The 23,628-nt window shown below is 50.4% G+C and overlaps 1 protein-coding gene across 1 annotated transcript in view; it reads right to left on the bottom strand.

The window, feature by feature from the left end:
- The window catches only part of SHB (SH2 domain containing adaptor protein B), a gene marked incomplete at its 5' end in the record, with an annotated part of 129,114 nt that overhangs the window by 72,638 nt on the left and 32,848 nt on the right, over positions 1 to 23,628 (bottom strand). Inside the window, one exon of the mRNA XM_006911556.2 lies at positions 11,465 to 11,585. Coding sequence (XP_006911618.2) covers positions 11,465 to 11,585 — 121 coding nt within the window. The remainder of the gene's footprint in view (positions 1 to 11,464; positions 11,586 to 23,628) is intronic.

The following is a 23,628-nucleotide window of genomic DNA, read 5'->3' as shown; positions in this document are numbered from 1 at the left end:
CCCCTTCTCCACCATCCTCAGACCCATAGGGTTTCCTCATCCTGGATTTGGCCCTTTACCCCACTGATCACCTGACCTGCTCCTGCTTGGCCTTCGGGATACAGATCCCAGGACCCTGGAAATCCTCCCTGATGGCCCCAGGCAGCTGCTGGAGCCTCTGCTCCTGCTTTCTCATCAGTAAAAAATGGAGACAATCCCATGCACTACCTCCCTGGGCCTTAGGGAAGCTGAGAAGGGGAGCTCTGAAGGCAGGGTTCCTCACCAAATGCCACCCAGTCCAGTTCTGATTTGAAGAACTGCAGCAGTTGGGGAAAGAAACAAACCAATGAAGTCAATCAAACACGTGCAGAAGGGCTTCAAGGGAAGGCGACCCTGAGACAGTGGGCCGGGCTGGGCTAAGAAGGAGAGGGCACAGCGTGAGCAAAGGCACCAAGACAGCTGGGACAGGAGGAAATCAACAGGAGACAGACTCCCTTGCTCCCACTCTGTGCCCGGACTGTGCTGGTAAACCGGAGGGAGGGGGTTGAAAAGGTCATGTGGAATGGATGGTAGGTCACGTGAGAGAGATGAGAGCTCAGGTACTCAGGCACCAGCTAGACGGGGAGAGGCTGGGGAAGGTGGCGACACCAAGAGCCAAGGGAGGGTGGCAAGGACAGCATGAAGACTTGAAAGGACTCGATAATCTGGTGAGGGGATGCTGGAGAGGCTCTGTGTTTGGGGCTTGGGGACACGAGCGTATGCGCCAGCATCCATGAGGCCTAGCAATGGAAATGGACCCACAGAGGCATAGGCCAGCAGGCATGAGCCCACGACCAGAGACCTTTAATCCTTGGGGAAGAGTTTACTGATCACTTACACAACACTTAACTAAAAGCAGCAAGTTCTGTCCTGGGGACATTCTTCATCATAAAGTTCTGGGCTAATATCGCAAATACTGGTCACCAACAGTCTGAGTGCAAGTGTTCCTAGCCCTGTGGTTCTTGCCTACCTGGGGCCCCTAGTACAGCAGGTAAATTATGATGTCGTGTAGTAAGTGCTGGATCAGCATAATCATACAGAAAGAAGGATTGTGGCAGCTGGAATAGGGAGGACCAACGAGGAAGCTCGGAGCCCTGGGAGATGACTCTCATCCAATGCGTCATTTTTAGGTTGCCAGGTACAATTATAGGCCTGCGTTCTAGACAGGGGAGAGAAGAAGTGGCATTTTATTTATTTATGCTCACGCAGCCTGTTTTGGAAAAGGACCAGAGGCAGTGTACCATATCAAAACAGATGAGCCAAGCCACTGAAAGAGAGGAAGAGCAGGGCTATTCAAGGGGTGGGGGGAGAAGGGGAGGAGGAGGACTGAACCTGAGCCACCCGCCAAGTGACCCTACAGGTGGAAAGTGTTTGCATCAGAAGAATGCAAACCTGCTGCTTCTCAGAGTCCCTCCCTTGCAGAGCAGGCAGACCCCGCAGAGAGAGGGGGCCCTGGAAAGGGGCACAGTTCAGGTCAGCCTCCATGACTCAGCTATCTCATCCGGCAAAATGAAAATGATCCCATTGCTTCGGCTCAGAGCCTTAGGGAGAATCCCGGCATAATCTATAAAGGACCTTTAAATACAGCCCTCTGCCATCATTATAAACTTCCAGAGAGCCAGCCTGAGCCCTTGTTAGAGGAGGGTACTAATTAATTAGTCAAATAATAGGGTGTGGGGCAAAGCACTGAATCTCCTTCTTCAGGCTTCTGGAGGGGCAGAGCTGTAGCTAGAGGTCTCCTTGGACAGATCTGCAAACCAGCTCCTCTCCCCAGGACCCCCAGGATGGAGCACCTGGGCCCTCCTCTAACCCAAACACACAAACACAAAGGTGCCCACATCTGAACCCACCAACTCCTCCCCTAAGAACCTTCCTTCCCACTTTCAGACAGGACGATCCCCATCAGGTAACTGACACTCTCATCCTCCCATTCATCAGGATCCCAGCTTCTTCCTCTCTCTTAGCCATTGCACCCCAACTGGCAAACTCTTCTAACCACCCACTGGCTCCTGCCTACAGCACCCCATAGCCACAGCCCTGGCTCCAGCCACAGCCCCCTGGCCTAGATGACTGCCATAGCCACAGAGCCACAGAACCAGTCTCTCTGCCTCTTGCTTCTTTTTGCTCTAATCCATACTACACACCCAGGCAGGCACAACTTCCTAAACAACTTCCTAACTGTGTCACACCCCTGCCCCAGGAATGGGTGGTGCTTTCCCAACAGCCTCCATGCTCTGCTCCACATGCAGGGTACTGTTGGGTAGGTGGAGGATGCCAGGAGCTTTGCTGCCAATCGACCTGAGTCTTCCTGAGTCAATTTCTGGACAGGCATTTCCATCAATTTCTGTGCCTTTAGATCTTTTAATGTCTCTCTGGTATTCTGAAAGGCAAGGGGCAGGGATGTGGGGAGGTGAGCTCCTCTGTATCACATTCCTGTTCCTTTATTTCTTCTACCTGTGGGTTTCTCTCATAGCTGCCAAGAAAGAGGAAAGGTTAGGGGCTATGTTCCTGGGGGTCTGGGACCTTGTTGCCAAATGCTCGGCAGGATATCCCAATTACACCTGTGAAGCTGGGTGCCAGCACACACAACGGTGCTCGCTGCTTTGGGAAAATCCACGACAACTCCCAGAGTCTGTGCTCTTGCATGGAAGCCAAGAAGAGAGGGGAATGCAGCTGCCAGCCACTGCGAAAAAGCTGGGCCGCTCATGCCCCAAAGACCAGCTCTGGGATCTTCCTACCTCCTGAAGGCGGCCAGGGCCGTGGGAAACGTCTCCACTCTGCTCTTGACTTTGAGAAAGCCCCTGACTTTCAGGCTTCAGTAACCCAGAGCTGCAGTGACCAGAGGCTGCAGTGTCTGGGATACAGACCTCCTTGTACCAGAGTTCCCAGGATTGAGTTTATGGGAATCATGGTTGTGCGACACTTCCCCCTCGATCCTGCACCCAGAGTGTAAGCTTCATAAGAACAGGGACTTTGTGCTGTTCCCTGATCGACCCCTAGAGTACAGAATAACACCAGCACAGAGAAGACACTTGTGAACACCCGTCCAATGAATGAACGCACCACACTTTGTTCCTTGACTACGACCCTGTGACTTCAGGTGAGTCTTGGCAAAATGAAAAAGTTGTTTATAGTGAGTAGTTGTTCACTATCTGCTGCCTTTTCTTTTACTCATTCTCCATATAGACCTGTATTCCTGGGCTCATTCATTCAACTGGTGAATATTTACTAGGCTCAAAGAAGACATGAAAATGGGTGAGACCCAGTCCCTTCCTCAAGGAGTTCTCGGCCAGGGAGGGAGGGCTGACAAGAAGCACAACTAGAAGCCGCATGCAGTCCTCCACATGGAGACGGAACTGGTGTCGATGACAAAGACGGAGCAAGGCACCAAGGTCTCCTGTCTGACTCCCGCCCAGAGGCCAAGCCAGCTCCTTCCCCACCTCCCTACCCATTTAGCAGCCGCCTAAACTCTTCAGATCTGGCAATCTTCAGAGGAAGATGAGATATCTGTGGGCTCCTGAGAGGGCCCCAGCATGGCTGTCCACCAGTCCTGGGTCCCTAGAGTTAGTTAATATACTCACGCATTCAACAACTATTTACTGAACACCTACTTTATCAGGTACTAAGGTTCCAGCAGTAATAAGCAAAGCAGACATTTCTGCTCTGTGAAGTCCACATCTTAGTGGCAGACAGACTATAAACAAGATAAAATGTCAGAAAAACGTACAGTATGCTAAATAGTGAACAGTGTTAAAAATAAAATTAAGCAGAGAAAGTGGGTTGGGAAGTGTTGAGGATGGCTGAAATTTAAGATAAGCACCGGAGAAGGCCTCACGATGAAGGTCATTTTGAATTAAGACTTCAAGTGTGACTTTGCTCAATGTCACCCTCTCTATGCAGCCCACATTAGCCTTCAGGAGGTAGTATCACCCCCTCCCTCTATTCTCTCTATGGTGTCACTCTTCCTGGCTTGTTTTATACTACAAACAGTGCTTGTCTGGGTCCTTGTCAACCTCCCGTGTGACAGGGGTACCTGGGGGACAGGGAAAGAACATCTGGCACACAGCAGGAGTTCTGTCAATGACTATCGGCTTTCTGTGGCCTAGTCCAGTTCTGTTGTAACTTCCCTGAAAAGAGGGACAAGCTCTGTGTCAAAGGTCAAAAGGGAGAGAGGCCCAGGGGATAAGAGAATAGGAAGTGACTGCCAGGTTGGCCCACTGGTCACCATAGAAACCCAGGCTTCATGCTCCCCTCCCCACCTGCTTCTCTCCCATCTGGCCTCCCTGGGCTGGATCTCAGCAGGTAAGCACCACCAGGCTGGGTGTGTGAGCCATGCTATTTCTCAAGATCAGGAAAGTCATCCGGTGACTAATACAAAATCTATTTACACTTGATTATCTTCTTCCTGTCCGGTTGGTAATCATTCTGGTAAATGATAGACCAGCCAGGGAACTCTGCACAGTGCATGACCAAGCCTTCGATCTGCCAGGAAGGTGTAGGGGCAGGTTTCAAAACATTTCAAAACAAGGCTGAGGAGCCCTACTTTAGAAGTCAGGATTCCTGCTCCGTGGCTTGCTGCTGTGTGACCTTGCCTAGCTCGTGCTCGGCCTCTCTTGGCCTCAAGCACAAAGAGGATGCTGGGCAGAAAGCACTGCCCTTCAAGGACAGTTACATCCCCCAGCCAGGGGAGGGCTGTGACCACCAGGATAGGTGGCAACCAGGAGAGAAGGCAGACCAGGGCCCTGCAGAATATGAGAGGTAGCCTGGCAGGACGGGAGTGAAGGGGCATGGGGATGGTTGGGGAGCAGAGCTGTGCAGAACAGGCTGGGTGAAAGAGGCCAGTGCGTGGATATTCTGAGAGCAGAGTCCATGGGCGCTGCACAGCTGGGAAGTGCCTGGACTCGGGGGGCCAGACAAAAAGGCCCTTTACTTTTCCAGCTACCAGGACAAGAGAGTAGCTAGCACAGCCTTGAACCAGGGGGCAAAGATGATGGCAAACACAAGAGGAAGATGGAAATCTCAGGTAGGGTGGCCAAAGATGGCCTCTCTGATGTCCAGTCAAGGCTCAAAGACTGCCCTGCCCTTTACTGCGTCCCCATTCTGAGAAGCATTTTCTGGTCTTCAAGGGCTTTATTCTGGAATTTAAGAACAGCAGCTCCAAGAAGGGCCTCTGGACCCTGTCTATCCAGAAGGATGCAAACCGGAAGCTCCCAGGCGTGTGCTGAAAAAGAGAGGGCAGCATGCCTGTGAAAAAGGAAGGTTCCAAAGCCAGTTCTTTGTCACAACCTGGCAAGACCTGGGCTGGTGCCATTTGGAGGTGGTGGGAGTGGGGCAGGAGGAGGTACAGTCCTGACCAGGACAACTGGAGAAGCCCAGTGTGACCAGAGAGAAGTAGAGAACCTAAGGGTTTATAACGACCCTCATGGTGCCTAGGAAAGAAGGCAAAATCTAATTTTCCAGATGAGAAGACTGAGGCTCAGAGAGAGAAAGTGACCTGCCTCAAGACACACAGCAGACCAAAGCAGAGTGAGAGCTAGAAACCACATTTCCTGCCTCCTTCCTCCTGAAATAGGCCACAACTAGAAACACAGAGACCTGAACATGGTACACGCTGCCATTCTCTCAGAAAGCCTGCTGCTCCTAGAAGAGGCCATGACAGAGGATGAGAAGATACAAAAGGATGCCCCCACCTCTGCCTTTAAATTTGGTGACTGGCTTTACCTGGAGTGTGCCTACTAGCACATGGGGTTAAGAAGGGCAGAAGGCAAACTGTGAGCAAGAAAAACAGCCACATCGAGGCAGTGGGTTCTGTGTGAAAGGGCTTTCTTTTAATTTTCTCTTATGATGCTATAAAGTTGATTTAATAATAAAAGCATGCTAAGGATGCTTTTTAATGTGTAATTGCTTATAATATTAAAAGTTATGGAAAAATGCTTTCAATTATTGTGTATGTGATTCATCCTGTGAGATGACACTTTGAACAATTTTATAAGGGATGTTGGGCGTAGAGTCACACATAAAAAGGGGGCTTATGTAACTGTAAAATTCCCAGTTATTTCTGCAGAGCTTCTGTGAGTACAGGACAGTTGCAAGACTGTTTTAGCTGTAGGCTAGGGCTCTGGAGGGTGCTGCTTTTCCTGGTTTTGCCACTTACTTAATCTTTCTGAGTCTCAGTATTCCCATCTGTAAAATGAGGGTAAATAGAAGTACCTATACTTCACAGGCTCCTTGTGAGGATTACATGAGTAACCGTGGAAAGTGCTTGGAGCAGGGCTCGGCTCACAGAGAAGCCCTCTGCAAAAACTAACAACCACCATCCCTGTCACCACTACCACCTCGGGTACCTCTAAGAATTCCTGGGGCTGAAGGCCTGGGGAGAAAGGATCTCCATTGAGAAACAGTCTGTGCCCTTAGGTGAACTAGGGCTTTATAATCCAATCAATCTTTACCAGCTCTTGCCCCATGTGCTTTTCCTATCACTATCCTATCAAAAGCCTCAACTCCTGCCACTCCTCGCCCGCAGAAAGTCCCACACCTCCATGCCTTTGCTCAAGTTCTTCCCTCTGCCTGGGTTACCAGACGCAGCTCTCATCACCACCACCTCCCACCTCACTTAGACTGCCCAAATGGAGAGCCTATGAACTGGAAATTCGCCTGCTTACCTCTGTGCACCGTCCACTGACCACCTAGATCCAAGCCTGTCTCCCTGCTTTGTGGATATTCCTAGGGGCAGTGGTAATATCTGCCCAGATTACACAGCCCAGTCTCTAACACGACAAGGCACAGCAAGGGCTCCAGGCCAAGCTGACCCAGTGCCCTGCAGAGGGCCTGAGGATACCTGTTCTATTACTGTCCTGTTGGTTGGGCCACCTACCTCCAGGTGGGCAGGGGCCCCTACAGGGACTGGCCAGAGAATTCAATAGCACTGAATACCAAGTGAAGGACCAAGAGGCCCTCTGCCTCTCAAAGACAACCATCTCGTGCACATGTTCTTCTACCCAAGACTCATGTCAGTGTTGTGTGCCTGATTTTACAATGAGGACACCGCAGCCTCAGTAGGCTAAGCATCCTGACCCACCCAGGCACCCAGGTTGGCTTGAACTCGGAGCCCAGAGCCCTTCTCACCCATCAGCAGGTCTTCATGCATTTGGGCCTTCAAGCCCAGGATCAAGACTCAGTGAAGAGGGAAAGAATCGGCTATGAGGCAGGGCTCTGGAGAGAGGTGGCCTGATTCTACCGGCTCCATGGGAGGCTTGCACCGAATACTGGGGCACTAGGGCAGGGAGGGAACCTGGAAGTGCTCTGATTCTCTCTCTTCAGTTTACACAGGAGGAAACTGAGGCCCGAGCGACCTCAAGAGATGGGCCAAGCAAGATAGAAAGGGGAGATAGGGCGGAACAGTTACGTAGGCCAGGCTGGTGCTGTGGAAGGAAGCTGTCGGCCCTAACCAGATCCTTTCCTAGGCAGAGTTAGTCTCAGGTGCTCCCTTCGTGTGGCTGGTCCCGGGTGTCTAATAATGAGGCGGCACACAGTAAATCATGACATCTTGGAGCTTCAGGCTGACACAGACCTCAGAGATTGCTTTAGCCAACCACCCACCTGAGATTTAACTACCTTTACATCACCCAATGCTGGCTGTTTCATCCTCTGCTTGGATACCTCTAGTGGTGGGCAACTAACTAGACAGCTTCGCATTTATTCAATGGGTTAAAAAAAAAAAATCTCAAAAGGATTTAAGTTTTTGATCTTCAGTTTCCTTACCTATAAAAAGAAAGGCTTGCACTGGGTCACTAGCTTTCCAACTGGGTTCCAAAGTGCCCTCAGGTTTTAAAGAGGTAACTCCAGAGCTGCTCCTGGAGTGAAAGAGGCAATGGGGGTACAAAGGGAGGCGATCCATGGGCATCTGGGTCATGAGGTTCTGTGGAGAGCTCAGCCTCCATCTTGGAACCAGAACCTAATTCCTGTGGGTGACACAAAGAGGAGAGGGAAGTTGAAGGAGACAAATGAGAGGGGGATGAGAGTCCCTGGGCAAACGGGCATACTTCTCTACACCCTCCATCCCAGCCACAGCCCGTGAGTCTGGGCCAAGTTCTCTAGTCACAAAAGCACACCTCCCAAAAGCTCCCACCACCTGCTGCATGGAGCCAAGGACACAGAAAACAAAACCTCATCAGTTAATCACAGGCACGTCGGCTGTGCTGGGAGTCTGAAAATCAAATTTCGGTGCACCAGGGTTAGATGGGCCCTGGAAAGAATGTCCTGCATGATGGTTAAAACAGGGCCTTAGCCATCAGCCCCACAATGGACTACCCAGCTGGGTTGCCTTGGGCTGGTTACTTAACCTCTCTGTGCCTTAGTTTCTCCATTGGTACGATGGGCACCTAAATGTCAAAGGATGATGGCGAGGATCCAGTGAGATTTCACATCTAGTGCTGTAAACAAGTACAAGAGAGAGTTTAGCTGCTGCCTCCACTACTGTTACCATCATTCCATAAACAAGTAAAAACAGAGGCACAGAACGTGCTGCCCTAAGTCAAACAGCCAGTTTGCATTGACTGCCCACTCTAAGGCTACTGCTTCGCAGAGGAAACTTCGAAGGGGTCACTCAGGCGGCAAGTGGCCATCCCAGATCTGCTTGACCCCAGCGTGGGCTCCTCCTGCACGGCACAGAGAGGCACGCCCATCTCAGGCAGAGAGGGCATGCTCTGCCTGGCAGCGTTATTCTCATGCACCAAAGATGCCTGCCCTGTTATTAGAAGTTAAATACACACATACACGTAAATGCTACAGCATCTGAAAAGGGTCGTTCTAAAAGGATGAATGTAACTTTTCCTGTGCCACCCTTTGCTCCACTGCTGACTCCAGCATCCACCTCTGCCCCCCACCTTCCCCTTCTGTCAGCTCGGTGAGCTGCTTCCTGGAACGTTTACAACCCCAACCCCCATCCCTGCCATCAGACACTAGTGACGTTACATACAAAGAATTCTGAGTCAAAGAAAGCCACAGCAAGGTCGTTATAACCAGAAGATGTCCTGTTTAATCACTTATTTCCTTAAAAAAAAAAAAAAAAAATGCGGGTAAATCTGGGCATAGCCTCCAAGCTAGGAACAAAGCCCAGAGCAACAAATAGAAGGATGCTTCTTAGGAGACAGAATGCATGGAGATGCAGGTTCCTCGTGAACTCAAACTGCCTTGGGCCTAGCCCCCATGGGTGCGCCTCATCAAAAAGCCTGAGTCCCACGGGACAATTCCACCCAGCTAAAGGGCTACTCAGTGATGAGGTCCAAGATAGCACCAGGAGAAACTCAGCTCCATTCCAAAGATGCCAGTCAGAGGCGGGGGCCCTCTAAAGGCTCCTGGCAAATATCCTCTCCTCCTCGCCCTCAGCCCCCTGCCCCCATGTTCTCTAGATGTGAGTCTGAGCCCCTCGCTTCCACTTGTGTGATCCCAGGGAAGTGACTTGTCTTCAGTTTCCCTCACCTGTAAAATGAGACAACAGCTCCTTTGCAGGGACATGACGAGGTGTGTATGTCAAAGGGCCCAGGACAGAGCCTGGGCGCCAGCCTCAGACGGCTCCTGCCACTTCCTTGTGTCCCGGATACCCCCGCATCAAACACAAACACTATGCTTCCTTCAGTGCTCCACCCTAGACTGCCTGGCCAAGCACAGGCACATTTGGCAGTCTGCCTCCAACTCACTACGTGTCCTTGGGCAAGTCCTTCACCTTCCCTAGCCTCAGTTTCCCCACCTGTAAAATTAGGCTGTTGAGTTTGGAACACCTCAAAGATCCTTTGCTGTCCCGACATCTGACTGTGCCAGCGTCTCAAAGTCACTCCTGTAACTACCACTCCTTTAAGCCCAGACTGATGCCTGCTCAATGCAAGGCTGGCTGGAGCTGCAGAGCCAAAGCTCCCCACAACCAGCCCCCAGCGCTGCCAAAGAGCTGGTGTTTCAGTGAGCCTGATGGGGGTGATGGTACATGGGGGCGGACATGATGGGATGTGATGGCAGCACAGAACAGAAGCAGACCTGGTTCCCTGAATCACTGGAGAGCAGGCTGCCCCTCCTCCCTCAAGACCCTGGCCCCAAATGCATGCTCAGTGCTCTACCTCTTGCCGTCCACAGAGGCCGCTTTGCCAGGAGAGATCACGAAGATGAGAGTGAGTGTGAGGGGCGGCCCTTTAGAAGTTTGGCCTGAGTCTCTCTGGCCAATCATTACCAGGCCCTTCACAGGGTGGCCAGGTGTTCTGGAGGCCACACTGGTGGCCAGAGAATCGCTTTCCACGAACAGGAGGAGCACGAGGCAGAATCCTAGAAGCGGGGACTGGACTTGCACCCAGATCCTTCAGCAATTGTCCTATACGGTCTCCACAGCCCTACAAGTTTACATTCCACATGGGCCCTGCTTCTCCTTCCTTCGATTTCAGGAAGAAACAAGAGAAAGTGCTCACAGACATGAACACCAAACAAACAAATAAACAAGAAAAGGGCCACAGAAGGAGGAAAATACCGAGACATACAGGGTACCAATTCACCGGGCCTCAAAATTAGGGGTGGCTCCCAAGCTGCTCCTGGCTACCCTCCTGTACTCTTCAGCACTTTGTACCCCTGCCCTTGTTTCTGCCTTGTGTAGGGGCGGAGGGTGCCACCCCACACAGCTGCTCTTCTATCTCTTGGATCTTCTTTCAAGAAGATCCATATGTGCCGGGAGGACCCATATGAGGGTTCTCCTCTGCTGCGATCTCCCTACCACCTTGCCTATGCCTGGGGTCAGCTGATAGCTGATAACCATTCATTCTTTAAAGATGCTCCAGGCATCATCCTGGCAAAAAGAGGCCCTTGGGATACTGCACACTGGGGATACATTTTTCTGGGCCCTATATAATTGCTTTGACAGGGTTTTATCATTAAGGGCCAGTAGGAAAACAGCCACAGGGGGACAGTCTCTGCGTTTCCATAAGCCTGCCTCGTAGACCAGGGCTCTTTATGCTGCTTCAAGCCCCAAAACAAAGATTTCCTTGTATGGGACCGGGGATAATTTGGTTCATAATTTGGTTCCTAACGATCTAGTCTGTTCCTTTCTACTAGGTAATGAAAGCAAGGTGACTCAGCCTGCTACTTTTATTGCCCTGGCTGCTAGGAGGCTCCAAGTTAAGTTTCTCTGTCAAATGCTGTATCTTTCTTCAGTCAGAAATTCCTTATAGGATTTTCCCCTCTCTTTTCCCCCATTTACTTCTCTGTCCCTATTTTGGTTAAGTGTACTTGGTAGGCTAGTGTCTGGACTTCCACTGCGCCTTGCCAGGTTCTTCCTGACATAGGTAAAACACGAACTGGTAAACTGTGCTGAAGATTCAACACAGTGCTGCCTCCCAACGTCGTGTGTCCAAGAGTGTCCTCTCTACCTCCCTACTGAGTTGAGAGTCCTTGTGTCAGTAGCTCTGCTTACCTGTCATGATCCTCTGGGCCTCGTAGGGCTCCATGTAGCCCGCGCTCTCCCCCTTTCCTGCTTTACTCTTGAGATCATTCTTGGCGTCAAAGGGATCTGAGTAGTCATCAGCGATAATCACCTGTAGGGAGTAAGATGGCAGAATGAGTCCACCTCTGGCTTTTTGCTCACTGATGTTCACAGCCAGGATTTGCTCCAAACGTAAACTGAGCCAGTGCCATACCAGCAAAAAAGGGGAAGGGGAGGCTGGTGTCCACCCTCGGAGAGCTCCAATTCTTATAGGAGTAACAAAGGGACCCACACTGGCAGTGCTCCACTGCAAGAGAGGGACCTCTGAGCCTGTGCATGCAGCGTGGCCTGCTCTGGGCAGTGAAGTGAGAACAGAAGGGCATCTGGGTAGAGAGGCACAGAGGCAAGAACCTGGAGGGTGTCTTTGGGGAATGTGAATTGCTCAATTTAATGGAATGGAAATGGAGGAAAGTTGGAAAGGAGATTGCAGAAAGCTTGGAAATGCTGACGAGCTCCTGGTGCTGGCTGAGGTATAGGAGGGCTTGTCTAGAGATAATTATGTTCAGTGTTCCATTTTCCCCAAATCTGGAATACAACCACGCCTTGGGTAATCAGACAACAATTTGGTGAGATCAACGTATTGCAAGTACTGCAAAGATGACTGTGGCCTGAGACAGGCCCAGTGAAAACACAAAAGCAGCTCAGGCATGGATGGACAGACTGCTGGGGCCAGAAAGGGCCTTGGAAGCAGTAAATTGGAAGACCCGTCTATAGCAGATGGGGAAGCTTAGGTCCAGAGGGGGAAGGGACCTGATTGAGACCCTTGGCCAGATCCTCTGCTCCCAGGGCTCTTCCTGGCTCCTCATTTGTCTGTATTCCAGAAAACAGCAAAGTTTCACAACAAACAGACAGAGCAGGTCACCTGTGGGTAGACAGTGGGGGGCGGAGAGGAGAGTCCCAAGAGAACATGGGAATCTGAGATTTGAACACTTCAGAGACCAAGCTCCACATTTTCCATGGAGAAGGGTAAAAATTCTCAGTTGGAAGCTAAGTGTAAACATGACAACTTTCCCTCCCCTTCCTTACTTCATAACCTTCCTGAGGCTTACCAGAGGAGAAAGGACAGGAATCACCAAACCGTTCCCTTTCAACACACCCTAGCTCCACAACAACTCACTGATGAGACTTTTGTCCCCTTTGGTCACGCATCTTGTATATAGGGCAAGTTCTCGGCCTGGCAGGCAGGGCCACCCAGCTGCCTCCCTTGGGAGGGGGTAGGTCAGCATTTCTCTCAACCCTTGGGGTTGTATGAATTGTTATTTAAATTGTGGGTTTAATTAGAAACCACAGGAGCCTCCTCTCTCTCTCCCAGCTCCTGGAATGTAAAGCATTTGAGGGGCCTGTAAGCCCAGGGGAAGGGAAAATCCCCCTTTGTCTGCCTGGTGAAAGGCAGTTTGTGGCAGCAGCCCTGGCAGGGTGAGCAAGTGACCTCCTGCTGCCGGGAATGTGATGCCCGAAGAGGGACAGTGGGCAGCAGTCCTGTCACTGGCATGTGGCCGGGGGCCAACGGGAGGCAAAGCACACAGCGGTCACGCTTATCAGTGAAAGACTCAAGGCCGGAGCGTCCACCATCTGAGCATGTGTGCCCTGCTGCTGCAGCTGTGGGTCAGTCTCTGTGTCCCAGTGGGGGCGCTTCCAGATGCTGACATTGTAATCGTGGCCTTTCTTGAGACTCACTGAGCTCAAATGACACCAGGCAAGGGAAAGACTGGGGGTGGGGGAAGAGCTGGGCCAGGCAAAGTCTTTCATTTGATATTTCTATTCTACCATTTGCAGAACACGCCAGGAAGAAAATTATACACGTGAACCACTGTCAAACAGAACAGTTCAGACGCTGATCTGGCGTAGGGTTTTGTGTCTCAGAGTTCAAGGGACCAGAAGTCCAAATGAAGAAAATGATGAACTTGCTGTGGATGACATCTAATCTCATTCCTCCCGCCCTGGGCTTCCTTACTGTCTCTTTTCAACATGAACATCCTCCATCTATTCTGCAATGAGGAAGGGAGCAAATATTTCCCCAAGAAAACAAAATCATTTTGGGAGATTAGTTGGGGGCAGGGGGTGGCGGTGGGGGGAGTTGGGCTGCAGTCTCTGTAATCTAGAAATCAACATCTCAGCTCCTCTCAGAAGTACTCTATAATTTGCAAACACGGAGGCTTGCAAGGATATAAACCAAATCTTTGTTTGCCGGGAGCTCTGGGAGGCCTTTGATTCAGCAGGCACTATCTGTATTTTCTAATTAAAATGAGATCTGAGCTTGGGCTGTCAAGGGGCCCCCAGCTGCCTGCCTTGCTTACTTCCGTTTCAATAAGAATTTACAAATCCTAAAACCAGGAAAAGCCCCTGGTCTCTGCTGACATATGGTTCCAGTTATACCTGCTGACAGTTGAAAATCCTTCCATTTAAAAAAAAGTTTAGAATTCTGTTAGTTTAAGAAGCAAATCGGAAGGTTCCTAAAATGTATATTTAATCAATTTGCTTGCAAGCTTCAAAGTGACGTGGGCAGAGGGGAGGGACTTTGAGGTTTGAGCAACCTGAAACTGGGCAAACACTCACAGAGCTGTCTGACCTTTTGCAAAATCATGTCCTGGGTTTTTTGGAGTAAAAATTTAACCAGGTGTTAGGAGAGCTGAGTGGGCAGTTAGCCAGAGTGATGTGTGCTGTGCCACCAGCCTCAGCCTCATGCACCGGGCAGTGTGACCACTGTCCAAGCTGCCCAGGGCTCATTGTAAGCCATGATGGCTGTGCAAGGGCCTTGAGTGAAGGCTGCTGATTATCTGAGTTAAAAGAGAGTGAGTTTCCCAGGTGTGGGCTTAGATTCCTGTTTTTTTCCTGCTGAGGGTGTTTTTGCCCCACTTAGCAGATAAGTCCCTCAAATCTAATTGAACAATTCAACCAAGAGGAAGCCAGAGGGACTTCTCTGTAGGTTAGGCCACCTGGGCACAGAGAGACTTTCCTTGACTTTGATCTTGGATTGGCGAAGACCTGACAGGGCACTGGCCCCCTTCACGTGGCCTGCTCGTGGTCCCATGGGGCAGACGCAGAGCTGAGAGGGGAACCCAGGCTACTGGTCTCACCACTCCACTATGGAGCTGAGCAGCGACAGAAAGAAAGGGGTTATGGCTAAACCCCAGGCAAACCTTTTCTTGCTTTCCAACAAAACTAGAGATCCCAGGTCAATCCGGTGCCCTTAAAGGACTTTCACAGGCTCATAAAGCAGCAAAACTGGGGGTCTTTGAGAGCTGCTCCCAAATCCCTTTGTGTTGTACATGGCCCACTGCATCCCAGAGGGTCCTAGAATTCCGCCATGCCCACCACCTCACTGACAAGGCTCTGTAAGCTGGCTGCTCTGGGAGTCAGCTCCACATGCCTCCGTTCTGTTTTGCACACACGGCTGGGGGGAACTGCTCACTCCCTTCCATCAGTCTGGGGCCCCAGTGTTTTTAACTTGGAGACTTAGCTTTGTGATAGGAACTAGTCTTCCTGTTCATCCACAAAGGGAAGCACTAGAGGAAGTTGGGTGTCACCACTTGGCCACATGTCCATTCGCTTTTGTGAGACAGCTGCACCTGTATAGAGAGCTGGATCCTCTCCATGTACTCTTGGTAGGAAGGTGAATTGGTAGAACTACCTTGAAAGATAACTTTTGGCAGAATCTGCTAAAATTCAAAAATGTACATGGATTAACCCAGCAACTTTGCTTCTCAGTATTTATTCCCAAATGTACACAAGGAGACAAGGGCAAGGATGCTCCACTAGAGCAAATAATAATGAGAAATTGTAAGTACCTGCAACATCCATCCATAGGGGAACTGCTAAATAACTCCATGCTATAGAATATTATGCAGCAAGTTTTTTTTTAAAAAAGCAGTCACTCTGTATGTGCTAATAAAGTTCTCCATGACATGGCTTAGAATGAAAAGAAAGCAGGTTGTAGAATGATAGATACAACCTGATGCCTATTTAGGAAAAATAAAACAGAAACATGTATTTCTATTTAATGTAAAGAAAAGATCTGGGGAGATACACATTTCAAACTGACACCTTCTCTGGGAAAAGAAAGGGACAGGGATGTTTACAGGAAATCCAAGGAAACTTTCCTGTAATGTTAATACATTTTTCAAACAAGGGGAAAACTCATTAATGTATTATATGCAAAACTAAACTTTTAAAAAAGCATTCCTCTTCACAGGCTATTTTTGGCACAGTAGATAAACTGTTTCTCAAACTCGCCTGAAGATAAGAATGGCTTGGAACGCTTGTTTAAAAAAAACAAAACAAACAAAAAAACACACAGATACATAGCCCCAATAATGTGCATATTTAATAAACAACCCAGGTGATTCTTATCAGCAAAGTTTGGGGATGTTAAACTAGAGCCAGTCCCCTCCCCCACCAATCTAAAGCAAAGCCTCCAGACACTACAAATATTACTCACTTTTCCCAGATATTTCTGAGCCTCAATCATTAAAGTGCAGCAAGAAGTGGGTATTAAATGCAGCTCTCCCCTGCTTTCTTCCCTGGGAGTCAACTGGAATGAGAGATGACCCAACACGCCTTGGTCCATCTCCAGAATCTAAGACGTGGCAGTAATGGCATCCTCTGTGCAATGCCCAAGGCTGGCCCCAGATTGAGCAACATGGCTGTGCAGGGGGGAGAGGCATACCCAGGCAAGACCCTGTCCTTCCAGTGAGGGGAGCCTGGCCCCCACGCTGGTCCTAGCAGCGAGGACTTGCGAGGCTCTCTGTTCTAAAGCGCAGACCCTTTCAAGCCAATTCTACCTGGCTCTCAGCAAACCCTCCAGGAAGATCCTGGGCTCCAGAATGGGCTGGCGGCACTGTGAAGAGGAGACACTGCAGAAATGCAAGGGGCATCTCTGCCAAAATTACTCGAACCTGCTGAAAAAGAGGGGTCAGAGAGGCGAAGCAGCCGGGAATAGGTGACCCATGCTGTCCCCACTATCCCACAGGCACCTCCTCCTCTGAGCCATACAGTCACCTCCACGTGTTCTGCTGTCTGTGGGAACTGGCAGCTTCGGGCTGCCCCAGCTTGGCCTCTGCTAGATGAGGCAAGCTAAATCGCTCCCACTCTGTGCTGCTCTCCTCTTCCTGTAAAGTGAGGGGGCGGCACCCCATGAAGTCTTGGGTCTTTTCCAGGGCCATGACTTCTGTTTGCTCTACTCCAAAGCAAACTTAATAGGAACACACACCTCTGGGAATGTTCTGCATGGTCCCAGGAGGACCTCATCAATTTGCCATTAATACTGTACATTCGTTTTCTGAATAGTTTGTTTGTGGGGGCATGGATCTCTGATAACTGATGACATTGTGGCTCCCTCCACCACCTTTATACATGCCCATAAAGTCTTGGGCACATATCAGAAAGGTCAGGAGCCCCAGGCTAAGACCCAGCCCCCTTGCATTTGAGCCATTTTGAAGAACAGCTAAGACGAAGACACACTCTCTTTTGCCTTAGCAAGGCTGAGAGTGCTGACTCTGTTGTCACTCGACACATTATTTACCTGGCTGAAAACATGGCATGGTATGTGACTGGCCTGTCATTTGGCTGCGTGGAGGGCACTGTGAGAGGACAGCAAGGCTGCTACGTCTTGGCCTGCCAGTATGAAACCCAGCAGCCACATAGGCCCCTCCCTGGAGCAGAGGCAACCTGGCCCTCTCCTTCACTTTGGGGGTCAGGAGAACTCCTCAAAAGTGAGCAAATGGCTTGTGGGGCATGAGGTGGCTGCAGGAGCCAGAAGGTTCCTATCAGGCGGCTGAGCAGGCTGGAGTCCTGCCTCTCCTTTGAGACTTACCATGACACAGGCCCTGGCAGGCCCAATGTCCCCACAATGGAGACTGTTGCCATGCCAACCAAGAGATGGCATTAACGAAAGAGGGAAATGGGGGTTTGGGAAGGCCGCAAATGACCTGGGGAAGAGGCAGTGGACAGATATTCTGCACAGACCCAGAAACTATACAGACATAAGCTCGGTGAGGGAGGAAAGACATCTAACAGGCAATAAAGGGGCACACTGCCTGTGGACCAGAGCTCCTGCAATTTATGTGGGTGTCTGAGCAGAGGCTCTAAGATGAACGAACATCTGCTTTGGGTGGAGGTCAGCTAACTGGCTACCACCTGTCTGTGCTCTGTGCTTTCTTAGCACAGATCCGGCACCTCACAGCAGCACCCCAGCTTCAAAGGCAGCTGGTCTGAAGAACTCCAGAGTGGCAGAGGTAAGCGGTGTTTCTGAAGCCCCAAGGCTGTCCAGTGGCAGCTAGGTTGCAGCAGCTTCCTGGGGCTCTGCAAATACACAGAAAGGCAGGTGGCACCTCAGAAAGGACACCGCCAAGCAGAGCTCTGGAGCAGAGCTGGCTCTACTTACTGTACCCTCACTGGGTCACTGTGGGCAACGTGCTGTATCTCTTTGAGCTTCAGCAATTCATCTGTAAAATGGGGCAAAACTATTTGCCTTCTCAGCTTCACGAATGTTGTGAGGAGCAAATAATGAGATGATTTGGGGATCTGTGAGCAGTTTAGGAAGAAAAGACCCTAGTGGCACCTCCCACGGGCCCAGGATAGAGAGAAGTGCTGGAGTCTCTGCCCAATGAAACATCTGGAGGGGGAGACAAAAGAAAGACCTGAGGAAAAAAACCCAGTCAGGGCCCCAGCGATCACACAGAGAAAACTGGCTACAATCAGGCATGACAACAGCTGTCATATTTCTCAACCACGAAAACAAAAATGTTTGCGAACAATCCTTTTTTCTCCCTTTTATGCTTTGCGTAAGATGCACCTCCTAGTCGGGGCACCTGGTGAAGAGGTAGAGACCCTCTTGGGACCCTCAGGGCCACCCCCCGCCTGTGTGCTGGGAGGCAGCAGGGTGCTCCTGATCCATGGCCGGTGTCAGGGGCTCACAGGCTCTGAGGGGTTCACGGAAGGGGCTGTAACCTTGTTCCAGGACACCCTATTCGAGCAAGTACCCCACCCAGCTCCCTTTCCCTGTCCTCGGCATGCACTGTCATAGATTAGCTCTCCTTGCAAGTGCTCCAATAAATCATTACTGACACGGTAAAGAAGTTAATTAGCTACATTCACACATTCAGCTGCAATTCCTAGAAATCAGACGGTGGGAAGGGCACTTTTCCACAGCAACCTAGGACTGGTTCCTTTCCCTCCTCTCAGGTCTGACTCGGCCATGCAGAATCACTTCAAACTCTAAATCCCTCTTTCACACATAAAAGTCAAGGGCCCTGCCCTCACGCCTCCAGTGGCATGGGGCTCATGACTTCATAATTCAGTCATCTGGGACAGTCGTCGCTATGAAAGCAGCCTTCCTCTGGCAGCTGCCATCAACTTCTTTGTGCAGACCTTGGGTGCTCTAGTGTAAATGCTTCTTTACAGACCAGCCAGCTACCTGCCCTGCATATTAGGAGGCGAGGGGGTGTTTCAAGTGGTCTCCACTGGTCTTTCCAGTCCTGCCCCTCCCACAGCCACAGCTGCTTGCCTAGACACCTGCAGGCTCCAACTTGTTGGGAAAAATGCATTCCAAATTACAGCCTCTGTCAATTCTGCTTGCACAGCTCCCCCCCAAACACCGCCTCACTCACAACACCCCCCTCCCCCGCTCAGTTTAACCCCCATGGAGAAGGTCCTGGGTGGGAGGCTGCTAGAACAGAGCCTGGCCCAGCCCTGTTTACCCCAGAACCTCACTATTAAGTGGAGGGACCAGCTTTTCAGCATCTCATGAGCAGTGAGAGGTTCTATTTTGAACTCCAAAATAGATCAATCCTAGAATTTCTTAACTGTGTTCGGCCCAGGCCTATGGACAGAGGGTTCGGTGCATCCGTCCCAGGGAAAGAAGCACCCAGGGGTCTGCAGTGATTATAGGTGAGGTTGGAGCTGAAAGAGAAATGGTCTAGTCTGGTGAGTTTCAAACTTTTATGTGTATAATTTATACAAAGGATATTTCACAAGGAACCCCAACATGCACCAATAACCATAGTCTGAAAAGCATGAATTCACTGAGGAGCAGGAGGCCCTGAGGGGAAGAGGTAAAGGTCAATGCCAGAAATAGGTAACCAAATGTTTCCTAACTCCTGAGTCCACATTGTGCCTGCAATATTTGCATGGCTAATTTTGCTCTTAAAGCCATTCCTAAAATTTCTAGGGCATGTCCACTACCATCACCTGGGAAAAGTGCTCTAGGGCCTCCTGGAAGGACCACCACTCATCCCTGCAGATAGCTCCCTGGGGATGCTGGCCCCAGGCTAGGCTTGGTCCACTCCAGGTCATCCACTGAGACTTTGTCCTCCCTTGAGCTCTGGTTCAGGGCTGCCCAGCCCTTCTACAAACCCTGTCAACCTCCACCTACCTTCCCAGACAGTCCTTTCTTCCAAGCTTCCTGCTAAAGGGGGGACAAGTGCTCCTCCTGGGGTTTGGAGCCGCTGCCAAGAAAATGCTCTCGAGATCAGCCCCAGGTCAGGAAGGGGTAAGGTCGGGATTTTCTTCTTTCCTGGGCAGGGCACTTAGGGAGGGATGGATTAAACAATGTATCAGGAGCAGGGCCACAGATGGCTCTGGAAATCATTTATTGCTCTGTGCCTCAGCTTCCTCAGCTGTAAAACGAGGATGTGGAGAGGACTAAATAAGCCAATAAGAGTGATGCACCTAGATCAGGGCCCGACACATAGCAAGTGCTCAACGAATGTCAGGTGCAATTATCATCTCAACACATCACCCAGACTGGCGGATTCCCTCGTCTTACCAAGAAGAAAACCAAGGCCTGGAGAGGGGAAGGATCTTGCAGAGGTCACCCAGGTATCCAGTAAGAGAATGGTCATTGGCAGGGTGACAAAACCGGACCCCCACCAATTTCCGCTTACAAGAGAACCTAAGTCATTTGGTGACCTGTGTATATATATATAGCCTGCCTGCTTCCAAAATGGGGTTTAGATGGCTGAATTCAAGTTATCTTTCTGTTCCTGATAGGCGTGGCCTGGCTAGCTTCTCAAGAAAAGATGAGGAATGCCTGTGAGGCTTTCTCACGGTAACAGGAGGCTCTGAGGAGTGAGGACAACTTCTGCAGTGTACTCACAGGTAAAGTATGTGAAAGAAAAACGGCAGGGCCCAGAAGCCGAAGGCCTTCCCTGAGGGCTACGGGACCTTTAAAAACCAGACTTTGGGGCCCGAGCAGGAGTGGCTGACTGAAGGGGCCTTTCCTACCATGTGCTCAGAGCCAAGATTAAGGGGAGAAGAGGCTTGGTTCTGGTGCAGCCCATGTAATCTGGGCCAGCACAGGGTGTTTCAAGACTCAGTGACAGTGGCACAACAGGACCCAGACTAGGTGAAGGGTCATTTGTCTCTGAATGGGGTGCCTTAGGATGATTCATGCACATTTCCAACATGGAAGCTACAAGGCAGCCCAGAGCATCTTTTAGACACAAGCAGCACCAAACAGCTGCCCTCCCCCAAAAGTTACCCTGTTTGTACTGAGGACAGGCGACACTGGCTGAAATTACCACCACTGTATTTGAGGGCCCCCAATTATGTTCAGTTTAATAGTGGGTGCTCAAAAAATGGCGATTCGCTTTTTAAAATAATAATCTATCTTCTCGAGTCCTCCAGTGACCACGCTCAATGAACTCTTTCTGACATACAGTCCTCTAGGCTAAGAAACTGTCCCTGCACCCCAAATCACTTCTCCCCCTAAGTAATCAGCACCTTCTAATGTAAAGGAAAAGTTATTGGGGACAGAGCTTTGCAATGTCACACCCGTCTGTAATGGTGTCAATGGCCTGCTCCAATCACATTTACCTCACGCTTACACTGTGCCCGGCAATCAGCTCTGAGCTGAGATGGAGTGGTGAGCAGAGGCAAGCCTGCACCACAGCCCTCACGGACCTTCCAGTTTCCTGGGGAAGACAGCTCACCTCTCTGGGGAGGGCAGACATGGTGAAGGACATGGGTTAATCAAATGTCATGTGCCAGGTAGAGGAATAAGTGCACAGGTGAAGTCCCTTCATCCCCTACCCTGAATTGCAGCTATATGTAGGCCCGTCAAGTGAGTTACCTGAGGACGCCCACTTTTCAGCCAGTCAAAGAAGGTTTAGACTCTTTACTGATTAAAAAAAAAAATTACTATTGGCACTTCGGCCATTGGTAAAAATAAGTTTTCAAAACGGTACTTACAGGATTCCATTTTTCTGAAATATAACACACAAAAAGGGGGGTGTGTGTTTATGTGCACAAAAAAGGACTGGAAGGAGTACAACACAGCACACGTGGACCCACACACTCGTTTGCTCTGTCACATGCGGTTCCACAAGGCTCCTCCCTGATCAGGCCCTCCAGTGCCCGGTGGGGTGGACAGGTGGACACAGGACCACTGAGCTTCCCAGGCTCAGGAAACACATTCTTCCATACCCTCTCTACTCTCAGAGCCTCCCCTCTACTGCCCTGGACCCCTTGCTGTGCCCTACCCAAAGAGGCCTAATTTGTAAACATGTGAATGATTTCAGACCCCGACAGCCTTTGCCCTGAAAACCCCAGGGTGCCACCATGGTGCCCAAAACTTTCAACACCAGAGTGGTCTGACTGTCTCTGACCACCTTCCCCATGCCCAGTCCCAGCCTGGCATAAAGGGGTACAGGTAAATGCTGGCTGCATCAGTGAGTTAAGGAATCAATGGACAGTCTGTTGGGCCATTTCTCTCCAGGGAGAAGCTGACGTCCATGCTGATAAGGGGCTTCTCATTAGCTTAGGGCACTACAGACAAACACTCAAGCACTCGTACACTTCCTGGCTTGGCCACTACTGGCTGAACGACCTTAGGCAAGCCACATGACCTCTCTGTCCTTGGTTTTCTCATTTATAAAGTGGGAATCCTAAGTGGGAATAAGATTAACCTCAGGGGATTGCTATGAGAAGTGTCTTAATATTTGTGTCAAACGCTTAGAACCATGCACACAGCACAAGGTAAGCATCATTTAAGTGTTTAGTAAATAAGTAAATATATACATACATGCCTAGCATGTGCACCTGTACCTAGACATGCATGGCTACGAAGGCACACATGCCCACACTCCCACATGCTCCAACAGGGCACGGACCTCGATTTGTTTTTCCAGACGTGTTGTGAGGTCAGATGTGTGCACTCAACTATAGCCAACGGGCAAAGAGAGAAGGGCTATCGTCTGCCCTAAACCAAAAATCCACTGGGCGACGGCCAGCAAGAGCACCGACCGACAGCCACAGTGGCAAACCCTGGTCTTTCAGCATTCAACCCAGTTATCTGCCTGGTCCAGGCTCTTCTGCACCAGCTGCTGCTCCCATCAGAGAGCACCTTCTCCGCCCAACCTGGCACATATAGGCCAGCCTCCTGGGACAGGTGACCCCAGACTGACTGGTCCTCAGTGATGTGTGGCACCCCTCCCTGGAGATACGGAGTCACCAGCACAAATACTCGTGGGCGTGAAGGCAGGAAAAGCTCAGATAAAGACAGCTTGCCCTGCCTCCTTCCTCCGGGTTTGTAAGAGGCCTCGCCTCTGTAATTCTCTCTACTGGTTACCTTTTCTAACCTCAAGCTTCCTCACGGAGAGCTGTGGAGGGCACAGGAAATGCTCTAAGTGGGGATTCAGAGCATTTCAAAGGTCCAGTCCAATGTACTTCATGTCTTGGGTTAAGTATTCTAGGTTCCTACTTAAAAATGTCAGTAGTTCAGGGAGTTTGACATTGATGGTACCCAGGGCCAGCTTCATGGGCATGTGGTCTGTGCAGTCACACAGGGTCCTACACTTGATTTAATGCTCTGTTGTCACCATCTTGGAATTATTAATAATTTTTGAACCAGGTGCCCCATACATTCTTATTTTGCATTGTGTGGGCCCCACAAATCGTGTAGCTGATCCTGATGGTGCTCTACATCCAGAAGTTTCCATGGGGAACTGGAGACCTAAAATGCTAGTCCCCTCTCCTCTCCAGCGGAGCATCATTAGCGCCATCAGGACCTGTTTCCCCATCTTTAAATGGGAAGGGCAGAGTGGGTCCTCGGGTCCAGAATTCTGGATTTCATGGACCACTATAATCACAGAAAGAGG

Source organism: Pteropus alecto, unplaced genomic scaffold, assembly GCF_000325575.1.
Source record: "Pteropus alecto unplaced genomic scaffold, ASM32557v1 scaffold114, whole genome shotgun sequence".
Classification (NCBI taxonomy): domain Eukaryota; kingdom Metazoa; phylum Chordata; class Mammalia; order Chiroptera; family Pteropodidae; genus Pteropus; species Pteropus alecto.
The sequence above is the reverse complement of the archived record's forward strand: the minus strand, read 5'-3'. Positions and strand labels throughout refer to the sequence as shown.